The sequence below is a fragment of the Lotus japonicus genome, chromosome 2, assembly GCF_012489685.1.
Source record: "Lotus japonicus ecotype B-129 chromosome 2, LjGifu_v1.2".
Classification (NCBI taxonomy): domain Eukaryota; kingdom Viridiplantae; phylum Streptophyta; class Magnoliopsida; order Fabales; family Fabaceae; genus Lotus; species Lotus japonicus.
In genome coordinates, this window is record NC_080042.1 from 93,680,771 (window position 1) to 93,695,251 (window position 14,481).

Below are 14,481 nucleotides of genomic sequence, written 5' to 3' on the forward strand. Positions count from 1 at the left end.
CTAGAGAAAAACAACATTTCATGATAAGCATGATAAAACTATAAGTAGGCCAATTGGATGTTTTATTTTAAACTTTTGTGAAAAAAAAAATCATCGGGCAGTCATTAAATAGTGCATGTGCCGACAATGGAAGGAGAGATTAATCCTTTTTTATGCTGCATCGGAAAAACAATGAGAGATTAATCTACAACTATTGATTGTGAGATACCTTAATTAACCTTCGTAAAAATTATTTTTTAAAAAAGCATAACTAAATCTAGCATGTATTTCAAATGAGAATTTTCCATCAACAAAGTATCTAAACAGGAAATAAAAGCAGATATGGCGTCAAATGGAACTTCTAGGGGTGGAGCATATTCAACACACTCTAGAAGATTAAGATTTTCTTGTGTGGATTTGATTCCTATGAAACGAAATATAACTTAAATGAAGATTAAGATTTTCTTGTGTGGATTTGATTCCTATGAAACGAAATATAACTTAAATGAAAAAATAAATCCAATAATCAAATATGAATATATTTTTTCAAAAAAAAATATACACCGCTCCATGTGAGGAATTGAAACATTTCAATTTATATGTAAGAATATATCGACCTGCCTGACTTTACGTGATTTAATTAAATTTTTTATTTTCCATAATGAGGGCTATATATATAAGGTTTAAATACTCTGGAGGTCTCTGAAATTGTTCTCCGTACGAAAATAAGTCCCTGAAAATTTTTTTCCCGATTCTGAATCCTTGGAAATTATTTTTTAATCAGAATAGGTCCCTACTCGTGTTTCCAGCTTATGTGGCTTAATTTTTGCTGAGTCAAATATTCCACGTGGTTTTTTTTTTAAATACACATGAATTAAAAAAATAAAATTAAACATTTAAGTTTAAAATTAAAATCTTATTAACCTAATTAACCCTAAATCTAATTAACCCTAAATTCCTAAATCTAAGGGTATAATTTTAATTTTAAATGTTTAATTTTAAATTTTAAACCTAATTAGGGATTTAGGTTAATTAGATTAAGGGTTTAATTTTAAATTTAAATGTTTAATTTTATTTTTTTAATCCATGTGTATTTAAAAAAAATTAAAAGCCACGTGGAATCAATGACTCAGCAAAAATTGAGCCACCTAAGCTGGTAACACGAGTAGGGACCTATTCTGATTAAAAATAAATTTCCAGGGATTCGGAATCGGAAAAAAATTTCCAGTGACTTATTTTCAAACGGGGAACAATTTCAGGGACTTTCAGAGTATTTAAGCCTATATATAATATACAATTTTTGGTCCGTTGAATATTCAGAAAGCCAGCCCAAAAGACCCAGGCCCACAAATATATAAACATGATTTATCAGATACTTCTATTTCCCTTTTCAATTGTTTGGAGGCTAAATATTTTGGGCCGTTATGTTTTGCATAGTTAGTTTATATTTTATAACTGTTGAGAATATGCCTATAATAGCTGAAATTAAGAGGAGATAATTAGTTAGGGTTTAAATTTTGTTTCAAGATATTGTTTAGATTTATTTTCAAATTAGAATACGATTAAGATAATATTAGTTGTTTCTAAAATCAATATCACTTAATTTTAGGAATCAGATCAGTTTATGAGTAGGTTTGTTATTTTTCTGTTATGTAATTGCTTTATATATATATAGCTCACAATGATGAATAAAATTATCTCCTTCAAATACATTCATACATATAAAAATACCCAACAAGTAGTATCAGAGCGAGTCAAAAGAAAACCTAATGGAAGGAGATGCATCATCATCATCATACATAGTGGGTCAACCACCATCCTTTGATGGTGATGAGTACGAGTTATGGGCTGCAAGATCTTTGGGAAGCGGTAGAAGAAGACTATGATGTTCCTGAACTACCTGAGAATCCTACGGTGGCTCAGATGAAGAATCACAAACAGAAGAAGACAAAAAAGGCTAAGGCAAAAAAATTGTCTATTTTCTTCCGTGTCCAAGATCATATTCACACGAATAATGAATCTGAAATCCGCCAAAAAAATTTGGGAATATCTCAAAGCAGAATATCAAGGTTCTGAAAGAACTAAAGGCATGCAAGTTCTCAACCTTGGCAGGGAATTCGAGATGCAGAACATGAAAGATAATGAAACCATCAAGGGCTATACTGACAGATTGTTAAGCATAGCAAATAAAGTGAGACTTCTTGGTAGAGACTTTTCTGATGAAATAATAGTGCAGAAAATTCTTCTCACTATTCCTGAAAAATATGAGTCAAAGATATCAGCGTTGGAGGAGTCAAAAGACCTGTCAACCATTACCTTGGGAGAATTAATTAATGCTTTACAAGCACAAGAGCAAAGGAGAACACCATGAGACAAGATGGGGTGGAGGTACAAGGTATGTATCGTATGAAAGCACAAAATCCAAGAAGTGGGAAAAAGCAGCAAGGCAGACATTAAGTGCAGAAAGTGTGGCAATATGGGACATGTAGAACGAGTTTGCAACTCTGAACCAGAGGAAGCTAAGGTGACCATGGAGGAACAAGAAGATTAGGGATGGCAATGGGTCTAGGACCCATAGGGTACCCGCAAAAAATACTCACTATGGGTAGGGTGAAAGCCCGCTAGATGGGTTTGGGGTTGGGTATGGGTAATTACCCGCAAAAAGTAGCGGGTATGGGTATTATAGTACCCAACCCGCCCCATACCCGCACACACTTATTATTATTATTATTATTATTATTATTATTATTATTATTTGGTAATATATAACAAATTAACTTAAGCAATAGCTTTCAAACTTACTCTTTTTTTTAAAAATAGGTGAGTATTTAAGGTATTCATAATCATCACTAATTTACTCCCACTTATTTTTAAAATTTGTAAGTTATTAACCTACAACTTTAGGGCTATATTATAAATTTAAAATTATATCTTTTTTGTTTATTCCTTCTAAAAAAATATGATTAGTTGAATGATTTTATTTGTTAAGTATTTGAATAGAGTTTTTTATTTAAAATTGTAGTTGTATTTTTGTTTACTATTAACAAAAATAGTGAAAATATATTTTGGTTAGCTAAATTGCGGGTAATGGGCACGGGTATGGGCAAATAGGTACCCAGAGGGTACGGGGACGGGCATTCAAGTTGCTACCCACGCGAGTATGGGGACGGGGACAGGTACGGGTAATTTTTGAAAACATGGGTATAGGGATGGGTACTATAGTACCCTACCCAGACCCTACCCATTGCCATCCCTAAAGAAGATGATGAACTACTTCTCGTCACAACGTGCTTTGCTGCAAGCAATATCTCAAGCAATTCATGGTTGATAGATAGTGGTTGTACAAACCACATGACCAATGACAAGAAGTTATTCAAAGAGCTTGACAAATCCATTGTTTCTAAAGTAAAAATTGGGAATGGTGATTTCATTCCAGTCAAGGGAAAAGAAACTGTTGTGATTGAAATCTTGTCAGGTTTGAAATATATCTCAGATGTTTTATATGTCTCTGATATTGATCAAAATTTGCTCAGTGTTGCACAACTTGTAGAGAAAGGTTTCAAAATCATATTTGAAGATAACATGTGTGTGATAAAAGATGCAAAAGATAGGGACATGTTCAAGGTGAAGATGAAAGCCAAATGTTTTGCTCTAAATTTGGCAGCGAATGATCTTCCTCTCTTGTCAATGGAAGCCGACGATTCCACCACCAAGGCTTCTACCCTCAAACATGTTAGTGGTTCAAATTCTGATGTTGGCTCGGATGATATTGCAAAACCAGAAATTCATGTCATGGTTTCAGACAATGATCACAAGCATTACCATCATGATGAGGAACTCAAACACAAGATCATTAAGCAGGTGGAATATTATTTCAGTGATGAAAATTTGCCCACTGATGAATACTTGCTGAGTTTCGTCAAGAAAAACAAAGAAGGTTTTGTTCCTATATCAATAATTGCTTCTTTAAAAATAATGAAGAACCTCACTCAAGATTATTCATTTATCGTTGCTGCACTGAAGGAGTCTTCACTACTTGTAGTTAGTGGTGATGGGAGAAATGTTAAGCGACTCAATGCACTCTCTTTCAATGAAATGAGAGATCATACGTTATATGCTGTTTTGGTAGAGAATATGCCTCAAGATTGTTCAAAGGAAAATTGTATGAAAATATTTCATGATGGCAGAAATATAAAGAGGATAACAATTCATGATTCATCTTCTACAGCATATTGAAGACAAAATCAAGAGTTTCCAACTATTAAAGTCAAGAGGAGATTTGTTGATAATATGTCTATAATAGCTGAAATTAAGAGGAGATAATTAGTTAGGATTTAAATTTTGTCTTAAGATATTGTTTAGATTTATTTTCAAATTAGAATAAGATTAAGATAATATTAGTTGTTTCTAAAATCAATATCACTTAATTTTAGGAATCAGATCAGTTTACGAGTAGGTTTGTTATTTTTTTGTTATTTAATTGCTCTATATATATAGAGCTCACAATGATGAATAAAATTATCTCCTTCAAATACATTCATACGTATAAAAATACCCAACAATAACACCACATAAATTTCAATGTTAGTTTCTAATTAGAGACAGAAATAGTATTTCTCTTACTAATGAGACATGAGGCTTAGAAATCTTGCAAATTTGGCCATCTCAGCTTCATACTCCTCCTGAATATATAGGCTTGCGCACCCTAAAACCAGATGAGCAAATCACATGTAGTTGACCGCCATCATCATTCATCAACCATCATGGCTCAGGCTGCACTAGTAAGCAATATTGGGAACGGAGCTCACGTTCCCAAAATAACATTATTCGTTATTTATCAAAATCTCAAATGATCCCGGAAAATCGTCGCTAGCAATTAATCACTACATCAATGTATTATGTATGCTTATAAAAAACAACTACATCAATGTATTATATCATATCTGTGATACACACACCCATGATTCAAGCTAGCCCGTTCCATGGAATACATGTTCTAGCAAAGAGTCAGCGGCATTAAGTATGAACTGCATTTGAAAATTATAGAAAATGGCATAGTGATTTTAAGTGGTCCATGAATGGTGGACGTGAAGAGCTTACTGCTTACAATTAACTATTAAGGACGGCAACGTACCTTTCTTGTCACGAGTCATTAACTAACGCGTCTGTTCCTTCACCAAACATTACAAAAAGCGATTAAACGTCTCACTCTCCCTTCTCTCGTTTTCAGATCTTACCCTAAAATTTGCTGCATACAAACCAAAGTCCTTATAGCTAGCTAGTAGTTTAATTTCTGCTAGCTCAAATCAAGAAAAAAGTCAGCATATACATGGAGAAAAAGCAGCAACAAATTTCAAATTCACCATGGGATTGTGGCAGTGCACTCTACGATTCGTTTGAGCTGAACTCATTCAAACGACAATTGGACTCAGCCATAGCTAATTCCCACAGGACACTCTCAATGTCCGGTTTACCGGAACGACGTAGAACTCCACCAGAGCCGACGCTGCGACCACCGCCTTCTGATCTTGCCATGTCAAGGAAGCCCTTCAAGATCTCTCGCTCCTTTCACAGATTCCTTCGTTCTGTACTTTTCAAGTCCAGCAAATCCACCACCACTAGTTACCAAGTTCCGGAAAATTACACAAAAGATGGTTTCTACATGGTTTATGAGAAGTCAACTGGATCGGTTCTCTCCACCATCTCAGAAGTTCCAGAATTTGAGTTTGGTGCAACTGCTCTTTCGCCGGAGATCTCTTCCTTGGTCAGAAGGTCCGCTTCGGAGCGGTTCATCACCACCACCACAATCAATATTGCGTGTGCTTAATTAGGAGAAATTAAATGGCTTTGATTCGTAGAAGTTAATTATATTATGGTGATCATTAACTTATATATCATCGTTTTTTTTTTTGAAAGGCACTTATATATATCATCGTATCTTAGTATACCTTAGCGTCATATATAAGATCATAACAATTAGCATATGTGAATTACTTAAAAAAAAAAAGCATATGTGAATAAGTGAATTAGCTTGTGCAAGATTTATGTTTTGAATATATTTCTGATGATGTTTCACAATGAAGTTCTTGTTTTTTCTTTTTAACTTTGAATGATTGGTGTTCAGACTTTAGACTTCACTACTTCAGAGATAAGCCTCCTCTCCCAGTTTAATCTGTTATGCAGATAAATTAAGCTAAAAAAAAAACAGATGAATTGAGTACAATCATTTTCTCACTTAATGGATCAATCTTACACTTCAAAATCAAATCTCCTATCCTACGTTTTCTACTTCTTTCTTACTCACCACTTCTTAGGCATAAATAAAGTACAATCATTTATTTTTCCTAAAGTAACCCATAGTCGGCTGCAATTCACCCAGACTCTTAAATCAAATTAAATCGGTATGTCTCTTAATAAATTATTTTTCATACACATCAGCCACAAGACTGCAATGAAAGTAATTCGCTCAAACTCTGACATCTTATAAGCCTCTATCTTTTCTTTCCTTTTCTTTCAATCTTTTCTTTAGTGTTGGTCAGAGAGTTAGAGAGAGATAAGTTGTAAGCCTAAATCTTAAGAAGAAAAGAAAAAAAAAGATAGAGGCTTACAACTTATCTCTCTCTAACTCTCTGACCAACTCTATATTGATGAAAGATTACTTACAAGTGCATGATCTTAGGGCTGCGTGTGGAGAGTTGTTAAGGGATTGTCTAGTAGGGTGCTTGCTGGTTTCTCCTCCTTTTTGGGCCTTTTGCAATCATGTGAGGGCTGAGTTGTAGGGCGCTCTTAAAGGTTTGCGACAGCCTCCTCTCTTCCCTTTGCCATAATTGCGGTTGAGATGAATTCCAAAACTGCTTACGATCTCATCACAATCAAGTGTCCTTTGGCAATTCTTCCGCAAATCTAATTAAGGAAATCTAACACATGGCTACACTAGATTGGGATGTTTCTTTCCGCTAAATTTTCCGTGAAGCTAATCGTTGTGCAGACCACTTAACCAGGTCTGAATACATTGCATTACATTCTCTAGAATGGTTTAATTTCTTAATCTTCAAGTTGTTTCTTTTGGGCTTTTGCCTCGACAATTATCAAAAAATAAAAGAGGTTACTTACAAATTGTTTTAAAATGCATAATTTACACAATAGGTCCAAAAAAGTATGCTAATTACTTCCTCCGGTCCTATTTATAAACAACAACAAAAAAATTCACATAGTTTAAGAAATGTAGTTAAACTAGATAAGATGTATTAAATTTATCTTAAATTAAAATTAACTTCCAAAATTAACTTTTGTTATTGGTGTTGGAAAGGTGAGAAAAAGAGAATAACTAATGAGACACATTTTAAAAGTTAGAATTTATAAGGGCATCATTAGAAAAAATTAATTAATATAGCTCAAACTTTCATTTGTTCTTATAAAAAGGACCAAGATTTTTCTTCTATATACTTACGACTACATAATTTACACAATTGGTACTAAACTTCATTGGCTACTGTTAAACCCCGGAAACAAGATTTTAGGTTTCACGAGAGAGAGAGAGAGAGAGATGGCGAAGGAGGTGTTGACACTTGACAATGGCACAACTTGCTCATCCTGGAACTACTCCGGTACAAGACTCGCTGCTGGTTCCGCCGATGGCACCCTCTCGATCTTCGATTCCCGCGACCCTCCTTCTTCCTCCTCTCTCCGCCTCTCTTTCAAATCCAAGGTTCATGAAGGAAACATTGTGAAGATTGTTTGGGTTCCGCCAGCGTACGGGGATGCAGTTGCATGTATTTCTGTTGATGGAATTGTGTCATTGCTGGAGGAGGTGGTAGAAGGTATCATCCATTGTTTTTTTTGTTACCAACCCAAAATCCCAAACTCTGAAGAACCCTAGTTGTGTGTTACTGTTATTCATGGGATGCTATGTTTATGACTTGTCTCTGTAGATTCACAGCCTCTTCAGTGGAAGATTTGTAAATGCTTTGGAAGCAGTTCAGACAAAGTTCTTGATGTTCAATTTGGAATCTCTTTGGCCAGTTTGAAAATGGTTAGTTAGAGCTATGAGCAATTTCACTAATATTTATTTAGGAACCATACTTTTAAATCTAAGTTTCAAATCTCCATTATTAGTAATTTTAGTCATTAGTTAATGTAATGCAATGTCACATTTTAAACCTACTGCATTATTTTCACATGATACACTGTAAGAATGCTTAAAGAGAATACACTATTGATTTACTCTTATTTATTTCCTATGTTATGAATATTAAAGGTGGCTGCATATTCTGATGGTCATATGAAAGTTTTCGAGCTCCTGGATCCGTTGGAACTGAAAAACTGGCAACTTCAGGTGAGACCAGCTTGCTTTTACCTATTGGTCATATCATACATTCTCTTTTGAGTCATAAAATATGAGACCAAATATTCTTATTACAAGAATTCCAACTTATTGTTCTTTTTATTTTTGTAGGCTGAGTTTCAAAATGTTATTGAGTCAGTTTCTTCATTTGGAAAGGCTGTGTGCCTTTCTGCATCCATATCTTTCAATCCACAAAATGGTGGAAGCCAGGAATCCAGCTTCCTAGTTGGTTTTAATTCAAACACATCAGAGCTTAATTCTGCTAAGGTAACTACTAACTCCATCAAAAGTTTTGCCCTGTTATTTCATTTTGATTTCAGCTGCATAATCTCAGCTTTCCCATGGCACGATTAGTACATTCTAGGAGTGTATCTCTATCTCTCGGACCTGTGCATAACCTTGCAAATGTAGTAGGCTGTAACAGATAGCTGAAAAAGTTATTCAATCTTTCTTTTCAACAGGTGTGGGAATTTGATCAGGCTCATCAAAGATGGCTTCCAGTGGCAGAATTGGCAGTGCCTGAGGACAAGGGTGATCAGGTGTACGCCGTCGCATGGGCACCAAATATTGGCAGGTAAATATTCGCAAGTTTTGAGAGATTTGTGCATCACTTGTGTTAGCCTGAATTCCCTTATATAGCCGGCTGGCAACAAAATGCTGGATTTTTGTGACAGCTATGACTTCATGTTAAGTCAACAAATGTGAGGAAGTATGTGCTCCGTAGCTGCGGTTGTAGTTAAGTCTACCACAATTTTCTTCTGTAGTCAAAGAAATGTGATTCGTGATGGATATGATTTTCTTGTAGGACGTATGAGATCATTGCGGTTGCAACGCACAAGGGACTTGCAATATGGCACCTTGGATTGAACCCTGATCATGACGGTAGACTACCAGTGGAGAGAGTTGCAGTGCTGTCGGGTCATGATGGCATGGTATGGTTGTAAATTTAGAGTTTGACTCTATTTTTATATGTTCATGTCTACTTTTCATGGTCTTCTTTCTGACATCTCATGTATATGTTTGAACTTAGTTTTTGGTGGATCATATGACATGGTGTTATGTTAATGGATGTCTTCAATTAAATGTTGTTTAGGTGTGGCAAATGGAGTGGGATATGAGCGGAATGACGTTGGCTACTACAGGTCAAGATGGAATGGTCAGATTATGGCAGTCTAATCTCAACGGTGTTTGGCATCAGCAGGCTGCATTTGAACCCACTTCTTAGCCACTCGACTCCTGTTATATGCATACTTTTTGTTCAATATGAACCACTTAATGTTTATGGCTCCGGAGATAAGTTTAAATGATCTCAATTTGCCCTTTCAGTGATATTTTGTATCTAAACCTCAATCAGTTTGTTGTAACTTGTAAGTAGTAAGCTGGCGCGGCTTTTCTCCTTTTTCACCTCATTAGTAATTTTTGAATAGGATTAACATCATGTTTAGATGTGTGTTGGGTACACACTCCAAAGCACGTTAGCGGAGAAGCTCCATATTATAGCTTATGTATTAACGTGATTAAGAGGTCTAACATGGATTCTAAACCTGTGCACTATGGGTACTTTGTTGAAAGTCATGATCCTCATGTTACATGATGCAGATATCATTCATTTACTCTCACCTTTGCCGTTGTACAATCAATACTTTTACTTTCTATTGGTAGTGTTTAGATAGAATTCTCCTTAACTTTATATCTAAAGTACATGCTTTACTTCATTTATGAGAGCTATTGATCTCTTTTTATCAGTCAGCCTTCAAGTTTTCTGGATTCTTTCATGAAACATGATCACACACCATAATCAATTCTGCAGATAAAGCTTATGTGCTCAGCTTCTGGCTTTTAGAATTAATTTTGAGGAAAGAGAAACTTAAAAAAACACTAGAAAGTTGTGGTTGTCTGCGGGTTAATCTTCAAAGTGCTTTGGATTTTTTTTTTGATAAACTTCAAAGTGCTTTGGATGGATAATGATTTTAACTGCAGTTGGCCTAGAGAATCAGAGATTATGGTTGAGGACAACTATGTTGTCTCATTGTCTGCTTAGTTTGGCATCTTCATAGAGGAAAACTCTAGTGAAGAACACACTTTTTTGATCTCTTTGAAAGCAATCTTACGTGAGAGCAGGTTTGACCAATATTTTATCTGGTCCTTTCCATTCCACAATAGTAGTGACTTGCCCTTCAGTAACGTTCTTAAAGGCTAAAGCATTCCTAACTTTTATTGTGGCTGTTATGTGTTTTAGCTAATGACTTGGATGCTCTCTGCTGTTTGGTTTATTTCTCCTAAGATATGGACTGTATGTTCTTATACAAATGCAAATTGGGAGCATTCATATGTCTGAAAGAAATACTCTTAGAAGGTACAAAAATGCAATGCTGATATTAACTGATAGTAGTAACTACACTGGCAGGGCATTTATTGGTGTTATCATTGCTGTTCTTTGTTCTATGGTCTGAACTTGTTCTAATTCAAATGAAACACAATACATGCTATGCTTAACAGGCTAACCATAACTTTCTGCATATAGAGTGCAGTCAGGAGAAAAATTCTGAGGCATTGAAAGGGAAGTTTGAATTGATTTTCACTTCGTCAAGTGTGAAATCGAGGTCGAAAATTGGAGAGTTGGTGGTTGATGTGCTGGCAGAAATTATCCGAGTAATATCATCAGAATCTGGAGATAACAAGTGCATATGGGTAAAGCTGCTCAAGAAGGGATCATAACTTACATGAGGAAGTAAGTTATGGTTATCTTGTGTCATGCACCCAAATGAAGCAGAAGAGGAAGTGAAAGGACATGCCATTTCTTCATTTCCAAGGTTATAAGTATTGACAGTCAAGTTGTTTCTGAATTTTGCAATGCTTTCTTGTGATGGCTGAGATTGGGGTACATCATCATTATTATAACCATGTGGTTTCTCTTGCAAGTCTTGTGAATTTGGCGGCAGAACAGCATTGTTTCCCTGAGAACATGTGTGTTTTCCGTGGTAAGAAATGTCCAAGATAGTGGGGTCTTCATCTGATCTCTGCACTTGCTTTGTGGCCCAGCAGCCCTTAGATTTGCGGAAGGTGCATCTGTAGTAGCTTCTGCAAATGTAACAATCCAATTGTTAATTTCATCAGATTTGGTGTGATTGTTTCGCAGGGCGATCCTTGGTGCAACAGTCTATGTGAGTGATGTGACTTTGCAGTCACTGGTGAGCCATGGAGTCAGCCTCTTGCAATATGCAAGGTAAGACTCCCTATATTGGATCCATAAAGTGGGTCCGGCCCCTCTTTGGACTTCCCGCATAGTGAAGCTTTTTAGCATCCGGTTTGCCCTTTTTTGTGTGTGATTGTTTTATCAAGCACTGCAAGGGATAAGGAAAGTCCTCCTACCTGGGGTGTTTTGATCCGAGGATGTCTTTCTGTCCATATTTTCTCCAATTGTAGCCATCTTCTTGGGACCCTTCAGAGCCATTCTCAGTCTTCACTCTAACCTTATCCATCAGCATCTTTCTGAAACCAATTTTCACAAACAAATTGCTTCAGAGTGTTAGTATAAATATATAAATATAATAACACAGGTTTCTCTATCAGTTAACTTTTTGCTACTAAGTGCTCCAAATAAATTTAACCTTTTCTTTGAGTTTTGTTTAGGCTCATGATGACCCTTGACGTCCCCTTCAATGTCCTCACCTCTTTTGACAAATAGTGAGGACTCTGGTGACAGAGTTTGAGTTGCTTGATGCATTGTCTGTGACTTGGAATTTGATGCATTGCACCGTAGAATTAGTAAAGCCTTGTCATAAGAAGATAATATCTGTTGAAGCAGCAAGTTCTTTGTGTCAAGCGAAGATGTTAAGCTCAAATCTGACTTCAATTTTCTCGCCATCTCCATCCCCTGAATTAGCTCATTGATGAGTGCTTTCTGCTCCCAGTTCATATCACTTTCCATTCTGCACTTTCTATATATAAGCTATGAATGTGGAAGAATTAGCTTTGAAATTGAATTGTTCTGACTGAAAACTTGAATGGTTTGATGTTGGAAGTGACAGAATAGAGTGTGGGAACGAGGCTGAAGGGGCCAAAAAGTGTTGGGGCTTTTGCTGAATGGAAGAGATGAATGCATCTTATTTAAAGTTTCTTTCTTTCTTTCTTATGTTGCAAATAAGTCCAAGTTAGACACTTTGACTGAGAAAGTGACTTTTTGAGCCATAAGACTAGTGACTGTGAGCAATAGAATGCTGACCAAGTCCAATCCACTTCAGCTCGATAAATGATTGGTCTTTGTTTGTTGAATGTAGTTGCATGATCTAAGTCAAGATTTGATGGTCAGAGTTCAAATGAAAGGCGCCTGTCCTCGTCGCTTCTCTATAATATCTATATCTTCTAGAAAAGAGAGGAGCACCAATGACTTAAATTATAAACTAGTAACATATAATCTTACAAAATTAAGTTCATTTAGATGATTTTATTAAAGGGTTAATTTACTATACACAAGTTTTTCCTAGTGCAATGTTACACAAACCTAAATATACCTGTTATTGTAGGTTATGAGCCGGTCAGTTTTTTTAATTTAAATAATATATATATTTACTTCCTCCTCTCTCCACCACCTTCCTCCTCTCAACCTCCATGCTATCCGCCGCCAGCAGATCTTTTTCTCTCTCTCCCACCAATCACCACCCCTCCCTTCCTCCACCATCATTCCTTCTTTTCCCCTTCTTCCTTCTTTCCCTAAACCCAACAACCCCATTACAGAAAATTCCCACCCAACAGCACAACCAATCATTACCTTGTATGAACTCCCCAACTGTGAATTGAACTCCCCAACTGTGTATTGAGTTGCCTTAGTAGAACTATTGATGACCTTATAACCCGACCATGTAACTATGACACTTGTATTTGAACCAGGTCCCCCGTTCTTGTGCACAAAAAGGCAAACAATTGCAGTACATATTTTATAGATCTCACCTCACATCATTCAGATCCATAAATTAAAATTAAAAGGTTAGTTCTTCTTTGATTAATAGGAAAATATTGAATTTGCAAGAAATAGAAGAAACTGCTGAGTGTTAATTTTGTGTGATGCACACGGAAGTGGTGAAAGTGAAGGTGGACTGCGATGGATGCGAGAGGAAGGTGAGGAAGGAGGTGGAGGGTATGAAAGGGGTGAGCATGGTGGAGATTAGTTACTGGGCATGTGGAACCCTCCAAAGTCGGGTGGTAGTTGTACTGTTGGGTGGGGGTTTTCGGTGGTGGGGTTGTTGGGTTATAGGGGAAGGAGGAAGAAGGGGAAAGAAGGAACAGGGTGGAGTCAGTGGTGGAGGAAGGGAGGGGAGGTGATTGGTGGGGGAGGGAGAAGAAGATCCGGTGGCGGCGGCGGCGGCGCCATTGGCGGATAGCATGGAGGTTGTTGAGAGGAGGAAGGTGGTGGAAGGAGGAGGAAGTTAATATTTATATTTTTGAATTAAAAATATGGATGACCTGGAAACCTACAATAACAAGTAAATATGAGACTTGTGTAACCTTGCACAAAGATTTACTTGTGTATGGTAAATGAACCCTTTATTAAATATTATATAAGACCCATGGTAATATTTGGGTTAAATAACCCATGATCTAGATGAACCAATCATATTCAAGATAATTAATTGAAATTTTTATATTTTATTAATCAATTTATTTATGGTTAAATATGTTTTTGTCCCTAACTTATACACATAAATATAAAATGGTACCTGAAAAAAAATATAAAGATCTAAAGTCCTTGAAAATTTTATTTTTATCTAAAATGGTTCCATGTGGATTTTTTTACTTCTAGTTTGGTCCCTCAAAAATTTATTCCATCAAATTAAGTCCTCCTCTCCTCATAATTATTTCAAAACCTAGAAATTCATATTTTCATCTCTAAAACTCCTCCATCTTCTTCATCTTCAAAACCCAGAAATTTCATTCATCTTCCTCCTCCTCCCTCTCCCACCAAAACCATCATCACCACCCAAACCTCTGTAACATCCCTGATTTCACCTGCTTAGGTAAAGTCTAACTAAGGTTATAACTGAAATTTAATAACTAGATATTTAAGTTTGAGAATAAATTCTATAAGCAATTTTAATATAATTTCTTAATTTATAATTAAGAATTGAAATAAAAGAAAAAGAAATTAAAATAAAAGATTA

The 14,481-nt window shown here is 35.9% G+C and overlaps 3 protein-coding genes across 3 annotated transcripts; 2 read left to right on the forward strand and 1 right to left on the reverse strand.

Moving 5' to 3' along the window:
- Positions 1–5,141: 5,141 nt before the first annotated feature.
- LOC130735891 (uncharacterized) lies at positions 5,142–6,061 on the forward strand. Its single transcript, XM_057587764.1, has one exon. It carries the CDS (start codon positions 5,309–5,311, stop codon positions 5,804–5,806), a length of 498 nt encoding a protein of 165 aa, XP_057443747.1. The 5' UTR covers positions 5,142–5,308; the 3' UTR covers positions 5,807–6,061.
- A 1,387-nt stretch (positions 6,062–7,448) lies between these two features.
- LOC130741239 (protein SEH1) lies at positions 7,449–9,942 on the forward strand. Its single transcript, XM_057594084.1, has 7 exons — positions 7,449–7,799; positions 7,911–8,011; positions 8,237–8,314; positions 8,435–8,590; positions 8,785–8,897; positions 9,129–9,255; positions 9,417–9,942. Exons 1-7 carry the CDS (start codon positions 7,526–7,528, stop codon positions 9,546–9,548), a joined length of 981 nt encoding a protein of 326 aa, XP_057450067.1. The 5' UTR covers positions 7,449–7,525; the 3' UTR covers positions 9,549–9,942.
- Positions 9,943–10,672: 730 nt separating this feature from the next.
- LOC130741238 (probable WRKY transcription factor 41) lies at positions 10,673–12,390 on the reverse strand. The gene is made up of 3 exons (XM_057594083.1): positions 11,935–12,390; positions 11,696–11,815; positions 10,673–11,404 (listed from the first exon to the last, which is right to left on the reverse strand). Exons 1-3 carry the CDS (start codon positions 12,252–12,254, stop codon positions 10,855–10,857), a joined length of 990 nt encoding a protein of 329 aa, XP_057450066.1. The 5' UTR covers positions 12,255–12,390; the 3' UTR covers positions 10,673–10,854.
- Between the last annotated feature and the right edge of the window lie 2,091 nt (positions 12,391–14,481).

What these genes read in the sequence shown, in the direction of transcription:
- LOC130741239 (XM_057594084.1), top strand. Translation starts at nt 7,526, where the DNA reads ATGGCGAAGGAGGTGTTGACACTTGACAATGGCACAACTTGCTCATCC. An exon ending in CTTTGGCCAGTTTGAAAATG is followed by an intron (nt 8,012 to 8,236) that starts GTTAGTTAGAGC and finishes TGAATATTAAAG; the next exon opens with GTGGCTGCATATTCTGATGG. An exon ending in TGGGCACCAAATATTGGCAG is followed by an intron (nt 8,898 to 9,128) that starts GTAAATATTCGC and finishes ATTTTCTTGTAG; the next exon opens with GACGTATGAGATCATTGCGG.
- LOC130735891 (XM_057587764.1), top strand. Translation starts at nt 5,309, where the DNA reads ATGGAGAAAAAGCAGCAACAAATTTCAAATTCACCATGGGATTGTGGC.
- LOC130741238 (XM_057594083.1), bottom strand. Translation starts at nt 12,254, where the DNA reads ATGGAAAGTGATATGAACTGGGAGCAGAAAGCACTCATCAATGAGCTA. An exon ending in AAACAAAACTCAAAGAAAAG is followed by an intron (nt 11,816 to 11,934) that starts GTTAAATTTATT and finishes AATTGGTTTCAG; the next exon opens with AAAGATGCTGATGGATAAGG. An exon ending in CTCGGATCAAAACACCCCAG is followed by an intron (nt 11,405 to 11,695) that starts GTAGGAGGACTT and finishes TTACATTTGCAG; the next exon opens with AAGCTACTACAGATGCACCT.